This window comes from Eimeria acervulina, genomic scaffold (assembly GCF_000499425.1).
Source record: "Eimeria acervulina Houghton genomic scaffold, Eah_scaff929, whole genome shotgun sequence".
Taxonomy (NCBI): Eukaryota; Apicomplexa; class Conoidasida; order Eucoccidiorida; family Eimeriidae; genus Eimeria; species Eimeria acervulina.
In genome coordinates, this window is record NW_013547071.1 from 1 (window position 1) to 10,000 (window position 10,000).

Consider the following 10,000-nt stretch of genomic DNA (forward strand, 5'->3'; position numbering starts at 1 on the left):
TATAATATATATATATATATATATATAATATATATATATATATATATATATATATATATATATACGTAGAAGGAGTTGGGTAGTTGGTTTCAGTCTCTGCATTTTTCTTCATTTCGCCGGACGTTTATCTTTTTAAATTAACTCATTTAATTTAATTGTCTCTTTATTAATATTAATGCATTACTTATCCTCATCTTTATTTTTATTGTTTTTCTTCTTTCTCTTCTTTTTATTTTTACTCGTTTTTCTGCTGACTACTAACTCAACGTCGCTCCTTCGTAGTATATTATTATTATTATTATATTATCATTATTATTATTTTAGCATTATTGTATATTATTATTATTATTATTATTATTATTATTATTATGTTAGCATTATTGTATATTATTATTATTATTACTATCATATTACTGTTTAGTATTATTATTATTATATTGTTGTTTTAATGTATAGTAATATTACTATATAGTATTAGTATAATCATATGATTGCATTATTATTATTATTATTATTTAGTATTATCATTATATTACTATTATATTATTTGTATTATTTTATTATTACTGCGAATACGAGCAAGCGCATATTTAAAATGTACTTTTTTCTTATTTAACTTAGTTTTTTCTCTATTTAATTGTTCTCTCTTTAATTTAGTTTATTTTCTACACACATGCAGACAACACTCAACGGCTGCTGCTGCTGCAGCAGCAGGTGCAACAGCAACAGCAACAGCAGCTGCGACAGCAGCAGCAGCAGCAGCAAAGCCTTCCTTTTGATTGTTTAGTGGTTTTATTTCTTTGTTTTGTTGGGGTTGCGTCTAACTGCTGCAAACAAAGCGGAGTACAGCGGCTCATAAACAAACGAAGACAGCAAAGACAGCGACAAAAATAAAAAGTATCAGCATTGAAGAGGGAGAAGTTTAAAAGGAAGTAAATAAATAAATACATAAATGTATTTACTTATTTATATTTGTCTATTTATGTATATTAAATATATATATTTAAATTAATATAAACAACAAACCGAAGAACGTGCACTAGGTTAAGGTGTGTCTACACCTCAAATGCATCACCAGCAGCAAACGGAGCGCAGACAATCTGCGAAAACAATTTATCTTCTCGTCTTCTGCTGTCGATAATAAAACAGAGAAAAACAGCAGCAGCAGCAGCAGCAGCAGCAGCAACAGTCTGTCCGTACACCTGGGGGATCTCCCGCTTGCAGCAAGTACTACGAAAGACACATTTTTCTCTCTATCTTTTATCGTAATTAGGTGTTAATAAAAGCTATAAATTTCATTTGCTGCTGCTGCTAACGACAGTCGCTGCAGCTGGAACAGCAGCAGCAGCAGCTGCTGCTGCTGCTGCTGCTGCTGCAGCAGCAGCTCTGGGGCGGGTGCAGCAGTCGGCGCTGGGTGTTTCGCTTACTGTTTGTGTTTTAAGAAAAGTTGTTATTGAGTGTTTTGTCGTTTAAATAATAAAAATAAAAAGAAGTGCTGCGGTGTACATACACCGTTTTGCTGCGCCTTCGGGTAAGAAGAGAGTTGTGTGTATTTGATGAGGCAGCGTCTCTCTCTCTCTTTCCTTGTGTCTTTGTGCTGCATTTGTTTTATGTTTTTATTCTGTATCGATACTATCTTGTCTTCATGCTGCTTCTTTGAGGTGTACGTACACCTGAGCTGCTGCAGTAAGCACCGCCTTATCTGTCAGCAGCAGCCCCACAGAGGTCTTTATTTGTTTGTGTTTTGTGTTTTGTGTTTGTTTACAGAGCGCAGGAAAGCTGCCTCCTCTACTTCCATTTAGGGTTGACGGCCGACCCAGGGTTTAGGGTTTAGGGTTTAGGGTTTATGATGCGTGCTCTCTTGAGTCGCGGGGCTGCTGTGTGGGGCCGTCTAGGCCCTGCCTGTGTCCGCAGCAGCAGCAGCAGCAGCGCGTTTGCGCGTCGTTTCTTTACGTCAGCAGCAGCAGCAGCAGCAGGAGCTCCAGCAGCAGCAGGCGCAGCAGCAGGCAAGACCTCTGCAGCAGCAGCAGCTGCAGCAGCAGGTGGCGTTGCTGCGGGATCGGGATCGGGATCGGGATCGACTGGCCGCATAGCGCAAGTGATTGGGGCGGTGGTTGATGTTGAGTTTGATGGCCCCTTGCCTCCAATTCTGAACTCTTTGGAGGTGCAGCTGCAGCACCCCCAGCAGCAGCAGCAGCAGCAGCAGGAGCAGCAGCAGGAGCGATTAGTGCTCGAGGTAGCGCAGCACTTAGGAGAAAATATCGTTCGAACAATTGCAATGGACGGGACAGATGGCCTCGTAAGGGGGCAGCTTGTTAGAGACACTGGAAACCCCATTCAGGTAAACTAGGGTTTAGGGTTTAGGGTTTAGGGTTTGTTTATTTGTTAGTTGTGTCTGTTTATTTCTTTGTTTTGTTTTTTATTTTATTTATTCGTCTCTTGCCTTTCCTTCTTCCGGGCTTTAAATTATATAAAGAAGTCGCATAATATAATAATATGAACAGTATACTGACATATTACTATAGATAATATAATATATATAATAATGTAAATGATATAATATAACTAATATAATACTTTAAATAATAAAATAATATAAATAATAAAACAAGTAATATAATATAAGTAATGCAATAATATGAATAATATAATTATATATATTATATGGATATGTATATTAATACACCACAAGGGATGGCGTCATATATATATATATATATATATATACATATATATGTATATATATATTAAATTAAATATATTTTAAAACAAAAATATAGCTATAATATATTATTTAATAGTTTTTTTTTCTGTTCTTTTTTCTGTTTATGTCTGTGGATTATATCCCGTGTATATATTCTTTGAACTAAATATAATTTATTTTTTGTTTATTTTTGTTTATTTTTGTTTTATTTAGGTTCCTGTTGGGGCTGGCACATTGGGGCGTATTATGAATGTTGTCGGAGACCCCGTCGATGCATGCGGCCCGATACAAACAACTCAAAAGTTTTCAATTCATCGCTCTGCTCCTTCCTTTGCAGACCAAGCAACAGATCCCGGTATAGTATTAATTTAATTAGTTTATTTGTTTTGTTTTGTTTTGTTTTGTTTTGTTTGTTCTTCATCTTAAGCTTTTTCTTCTTCATCTGTCTTTCTTCTTTACTTGCAGGAGCTGCTGAGGTTTGCTTGTTTATCTTCTTTGTTTTTGCTGCTTACTTGTCTCGGTGTATTGTTTCATTTGTTTATTTGTTTGGTTTATGTGTTTGTTTTGCTTGTTTGTCGTTGTTTATTTACTTTCTTTCTTTTGTTTATTTGTTCGGTTTGTTCATTTACTTTGTTTATTGCTTGCTTTATTTGTTTGTGTTGTCTGTTTCTTTATTTGTCAATTTGTATTATGTGTTTGTTTTGTTCTGCGTTCTGCAGCTCTGCTGATGACTGGGATAAAAGTTGTAGATCTGATGGCACCGTATGCTAAAGGGGGGAAGATCGGTTTATTTGGTGGTGCAGGGGTGGGAAAGACAGTGCTTATAATGGAGTTAATAAATAATGTAGCAAAGAAGCATGGAGGCTTCTCTGTTTTTGCAGGGGTAGGTGAAAGAACTCGTGAAGGAAACGATCTTTATCATGAAATGCTACAAACTGGAGTCATCAAGAAAAAACAAAAAGAAGACGGTACATGGGATTTCAGTGGAAGTAAAGCTGCTCTGGTGTATGGGCAGATGAATGAGCCTCCAGGGGCTCGAGCACGTGTTGCATTAACAGGTTTATCTGTAGCAGAATATTTCAGAGATGAAGAAGGTCAAGATGTCTTGCTCTTTATTGATAATATATATCGCTTTACACAAGCAGGAAGCGAAGTCTCTGCTCTTCTAGGTCGTATTCCTTCTGCTGTTGGCTATCAACCAACACTGTCTACAGACTTAGGAGCTCTTCAAGAAAGAATTACAACAACAAAGAAAGGGTCTATTACCTCTGTTCAGGCGGTGTATGTACCGGCAGACGATTTAACAGATCCTGCTCCTGCTACAACCTTTGCACATCTTGATGCTACAACAGTTCTTTCAAGACAGATCAGTGAATTAGGTATTTATCCAGCAGTAGATCCTCTTGATTCAACTTCGCGTATGTTAGCCCCAGAGATTGTCGGGGAAGAGCATTATACCGCCGCCAGAGCAGTGCAGAAAGTGCTTCAAGATTACAAATCTTTGCAAGATATCATTGCTATCTTGGGAATGGATGAATTAAGTGAAGAAGATAAACTTGTCGTCGCAAGAGCGCGAAAAATGCAGCGTTTCCTTTCGCAGCCATTCACAGTCGCTGAAGTATTTACAGGGAAACCTGGAAGATTTGTGGAGCTAAGCGAAACAATTAGTGCGGCTCAAGACATAGTTGGTGGAAAAGTTGATGATCTTCCTGAAGCTGCATTTTATATGTGCGGAGGACTCGAAGAAGTCAAAGAAAAAGCACTGAAAATGGCTCAAAGTGCCGCTGCATGAGCAGAAACATGAAATTTCATGAAAGCTGCACATACACCCCAACGGTGCATCCTGAATAATATGCAAATCTGCAAATTTTCGTGGAAATAACAGCGAAAAACAAAACAAATACATTTATATTTATGTTTAAAACTATTCAAATCTTATTTTCTCAGTATTTCCAGACAATCTTAGCAATCAAAAACACATGCAAATTGCCCATACAAACAACAGAAAGGAAAGCAGTACAACAAAAATGCCTCACTCTTATATTAATTAATATAGAGGATAATTAAAACAAACGTTTTTAATAGAGATCCATAGAAAGATGGAGGGAATAATACAGCGCAAGGAGAGAACGCTTAGCAGAGGAAACAAAAAAGAACACAATTAAAAAAGAAGAGAAATAAAAACAGAGCCACAAGCAGATATGCGGAGGAAACAAATTCAATAATAAATGAAAACAACAAAAATAATAAATAAAAACAATAAGAGTAATAAATGGCGAAGATTATTAATGTAATAGTACGCAAGTAGAAGCCGAAGGCAAATGAAAAGAAAAAAATTAAGAAGAGAGAAAACGAGAAAGAAGAGAACAAATAAACAAAACAACAGGCGGCAAAGAAGAACATCATTCAATTTAATTTGATTTATAATTTGATTTATTTGTTTTGCTCGGGGGAAGTTTGTTTTGTTTGTGCAGTTAGCGGCGAAGCAGAAATGAGAAGAGGTATAAACCAGCAAAATACAAAAATAATTTATTTCTTGAATTTGTTTGTTTGGTATTGATAAACAAAAACAAAGAAGGACAAAGAAAGGCCTGATGGGGTGTCTGTACAGACACCTCCCTTCTGCCTGTGTTTGTTGTTGTTGGGTTTAAATATAAAGACAAATAAACAATTAAATAAATTCAAGAGGCACTAAGCCGCCAAGCAAGAAAGAAATAAATAAATATTTCTTCTTCAATTCAGCTCCCCATTGGGAAGCTCGCAGCAGCACCGGCCTAACCGCAGAAACAAATTGCTTCTGCTGTTCCTGCTGCTGCTGCTTTGCTGAGGAACGCATGCACACAGAAGCAACAGCAGCAGCAGCAGCAAAATCAAACAACTCATATCCCCCCCTTATCTCTTCTCATTTTAATATTTTGCTGCTCTCTGCATGCAGTGGCTGCTGTACGTACACCCCATGGCTAACAAATTGCAAAATTTATCTGCTGCAGCTCCCTTTGTGTTTTTTATTTTATAATAAAATATTATTATTATAATAGTTTATAATATAGTAAATTGGTGTATTCGTTGGGTAGCAGCAGCAACACACAAGCGTCGATAACAGAGACAAACAAATAAATAAACAAACAAAACGAATAAAGAAGGAAACAAAAAGACAAACAAAAAAACAAAGTGACAACAAACAAACAAACAAACAAACAAACAAACAAACAAACAAACAAACGGAGAGACGAACACAAAACAAACAAATGAACGATAAACTAAGCAAAGACAAAACGAACAAACAGATAAATAAATAAATAAATAAATAAATAAATAAATAAATAAAAGGAAGCAACATTAAAATAAACAATTCACCTTTTTGCTGCGAACAGCAGTTTGTCTCTGTCTCTCCCTTATCTCTGCGGGGCTTACAAGCCGCACTCCTGTGTCTGCAGCCCCAAAGGCTTCTTGTTGCTGCTGCAGCAGCAGTTGCTGCTGCTGCTGCTGCTGCTGCTGCAGTACTAAGTTGCTGGGAAGCGTAGGGAGTCGTGTGAGGTCTGCTGCAGCAGCAGCAGCAGCTGGAGCAGCAGCAGCAGCAGCAGCAGCAGCAGGCCCCAGCAGCGCGAAGCGGAGAATAAGGAAGCCGTTTGTTTGCCCCTCTCTGTTTATTATATCAACTCTCATAGGTATATTTTCTTGTAAAGAAGCAAAATGCAATTTAATAAACCCAGTGTCTTCTCGTAGGCCCTGCACCTGGTGTACATACACCCGAACAAGCAGCAGAAGCAACAGCAGCAGCAGCAGCAAACGGGTAAATGTTTTTCTTGTCGCTTGTTTACAATCCACACGAAATATAATAGAGACAGGCAAAGGAAGAATAACGCAGCAATCATTTTAAAGACGCAAACAGCAGAAGCAGCAGCAGCAGCAGCAATAGCAGCAGATTTCACGCAGCAGCAACTTCAGCAACAGCAGCAGCAGCAGCAGCAACAACGAAAGCAGCAAACCTCTTCGTTGACTTTTATATGTAGAAATTCTTCCCCAAACCAAGTTAAACGTATTTTCTCTGCATGCATCACAGATAGGTGAATATACAGTTTAAGTAGATGCGCATACACTCCAAACAAAGCCAGATATAAAAGCAAAAGATATACAAAAAGAAAGAAATAAAGCCGGACAGACATACAAGAAAACAAATAAAAAAGATAAAAAGACTAAACTAAAGAAAGAGAGATAAATCTTACCGCCTTTGAAATCCACGAAGGCCTGAGGTGTATAGGCAGCTGCAGCAGCAGCAGCAGGAGCAGCAGAAGCTGCTGCTGCTCCTGCTGTTGCAGAGTCGTTGCTAAGGAGAAAGGGTTTAATGTATTGCGTGCACAGCGTTGGGTTTATTCCTTCATTAAATCCAACAAAGCAAGAAAGACAAACTGAAGAAGAAAAAGAAGTCAAAGTATAGCTGTCTATACACTCGAACTGCAACTCTATTGCCTGCAGCAAAATAATAAAACGCAGACAAACATTTATTATTATTTTTATATTTATATACAACTAGCATTGATATAATTATGCATATAATATTATATAATATTGATATTATCAATAATAATAATAATAATAATAATAATAATAATAATAATAATACACAAATGCATAGATAAACTCAACAACAACACAAAAACAAAAAAGATGCAGAAGCAGACGAACAAATGAAGCCGAAAGATAAACAAACGTAAATAAACAAATAAATAAAAACACAGACAAAATAAACAAATAAATAAAAACACAGACAAAATAAACAAATAAATAAAAACAAAGGAAATAAAACGCAAACAAACAAAAAAAATGAAAGTGAAGAGTAAAGAAATAAAACAAATAAAACAAACAGAAACAAACAAAACAATAAAATCAAAATAAATAAATAAATAAATAAATAAATAAATAAATAAATATAGTTTTAAATCTCTCGCACCTGAGGGTTGTTGGGAGAGACACCCGAAGAAAAGAAAGGAGAGTCTGCAATCAACATAAAACAAATAAAAATAAATAAATATAAATAAATACATAAATAAACACATATAAATAAATATAAATAAATAAATAAATAGACGATAAGAGACAACATGCATTTATTAGACAAACAATAAACAAATGCAGCAGTGGAGGCAGAGGAGCAGAGAAAAACAAACAAATAAATAATAAATAAATAAATAAATAAATAAATGATTGCAACCAGAATAATTAAATAAAAATATATAATAGCGACAGAAAAAAGCAAAGAGACAACACAAACACATAAACAGACAAACTAATAAATAAACAAGAAAGAGCAGCAGCAGCAACAGCAGCAACAACTCCAGCAACAGCAACAGCAGAAAGAACAGCAACAGCAGCAGGAACAGCAGCAGCAGCATCAGCAGCAGCAGCAGGAACAGCAGCAGCAGCAGCAGCAGCTGACTGGTCGGGTTGAAGGGCTTATTACTGTTTGCAGTTTGCTGCTGCATGCTGGGGTTAACTTCATTAGAGTCTCTTCTTTGCATTAGCAGCACTGAACCCTCTTTAAGTTTATTATTTTCTTCTTCATTTGCTTTGATTGTTTTGCTGCTGGTTGCTTGTAAACCAGTGGCAGCAGCAGCAGCAACACTGCGACATAGAGACGGCACAGGGTTAGAGACAAAGGAAGCAGCAGAAGGAAGACTGTCTCCTCCCCAGGATCCAAACGGTGCTGCTGCATACCCGTACAACTGCTGCTGCTGCTGCTGCTGCTGCTGCTGGCGAGCATGCAGCTGCTGCTCGATCGGCTGCTGAAGCTGCTGCTGCTGGAGCTGCAAATCATGGTCTAGTTGCTGCTGCTGTTGCAGTTGTGCCTCCAGGTGCTGCTGCTGCAGTTGTTGCTGCTGTAGTTGCTGCTGCAACAGTTGCTGCTGTTGCAGTTGCTGTTGCAATTGTTGCTGCTGCAGCTGTTCCTGCAACTGCTGCTGCTGCAGCAGCAACAACTGCTGCTGCTGCTGCTGCTGCTGCGTCCTCACGCCCCCCATCTGGGGACCCGCATGCATTTCATAGACACCAAGTTGAGGGGCTGTGCCTGCCTGGCTGTAGTAGTCTTTATAACTCCGTTCCATGACAGCTGCAGCAGCAGCAACAGCAACAGCAACACACAAACTGGCAACAGCAGCTGCAGCAACTGCAGCAGCACACGTACGGTGAGCAGCAGATGCAGCAGCAGCTGCTGCTGCTGCATCTGCTGCTTCAACGTGCAGCAACAACAGCTGGGGAGAGCAGATGCAAACCTCCAGTGCACTTTAGAGAGGTACTTGCAGAAACACTTTATCTTTAGAGAGCTAGGATGAGATTATGTTCAGGGTTTATGGTTTAGGGTTTAGGGTTTACGCGTCGTTGGGTAGGCAGGGGGGGCGCCTGCCAGCTGGTCGTACATCCCGAAGCTGCCTTGGGGGTGCTGCATGCTGAGAGGGTTTAGGGTTTAGGGTTTTGTTTGAGTTGCATACAGAGGGCCTAGAGTTTAGGGCTTGCGTTGAGCTGAATGCACAGAGTTTAGGGTTTAGGGTTTAGGGTTTAGGGTTTGCGTCGCGCTGCAGAGTTTGACTGGCCCTGGCTGTTGAGCCGTTGAGGCGTGGTTAAGGGGCCTGTCTGCGGTATATTTCTCGGAATTTTAGGGAAATAAGCCGAAATAAGCGAAATAAATTCAAATAAAGAAGCAAAAATCAATAAAAAGGAAAAAATAACAACAGAAACGCCGCACAATTGCAGACGAAGATGGCGGCATAACCGCCGGTGGTCTTGAGCTGCGTATACACCCGAAAGAAGAGAAAAGCTACGAGAAGGAATGAGAGCTAGTTTAATTGAATTTGTCTTTTAAATCATTTATAAATTCTTTTAATGCATATACGCGATAAACACTACAATAAATACCACTCAATACCCTTCATTAGCAGGCCTCTTGTACACAGAAAGCTGCAGGCGCAGGCGGCGGCACGGTTCCGGTGTATGTACAGCTCAGCATCAGCACCGCCTCTTCCTCTAGCTTCTCCTTTGCAATTAGAGCATATTAATCCATTTGAAGGCATTTAAATAAAATATAATTGAATTAAATTAAATTAAAATGCAATTCATTGACAAAAAATATAACACAGGCGCACTTCCTCTCGGCCTCCTCTGGCCTTGCGCTTCAGCGGGGGGCCCCCAGAGAGCGCGACCCTACGTAAAAACCCTATTACTTTCATTAATTAATAAACACTTTTATTTAGATTAAAAATAAATTATTTTATCATTAAACATAAATTTAAACAACTCCTTTGC

The 10,000-nt window shown here is 38.4% G+C and overlaps 2 protein-coding genes across 2 annotated transcripts; one reads left to right on the forward strand and one right to left on the reverse strand.

The window, feature by feature from the left end:
- Positions 1 to 1,849: 1,849 nt before the first annotated feature.
- On the forward strand, positions 1,850 to 4,496 carry EAH_00052270 (ATP synthase beta chain, putative; the record flags this gene model as incomplete). The annotated part of the gene is made up of 3 exons (XM_013391162.1): positions 1,850 to 2,341; positions 2,918 to 3,059; positions 3,424 to 4,496. The coding sequence occupies 3 exons, from the start codon at positions 1,850 to 1,852 to the stop codon at positions 4,494 to 4,496; spliced, it is 1,707 nt and encodes a 568-aa protein (XP_013246616.1).
- A 2,671-nt stretch (positions 4,497 to 7,167) lies between these two features.
- Positions 7,168 to 9,119, reverse strand: EAH_00052280 (hypothetical protein, conserved; the record flags this gene model as incomplete). Its single annotated transcript, XM_013391163.1, has 3 exons — positions 7,168 to 7,174; positions 8,420 to 8,810; positions 9,074 to 9,119. 3 exons carry the CDS (start codon positions 9,117 to 9,119, stop codon positions 7,168 to 7,170), a joined length of 444 nt encoding a protein of 147 aa, XP_013246617.1.
- Between the last annotated feature and the right edge of the window lie 881 nt (positions 9,120 to 10,000).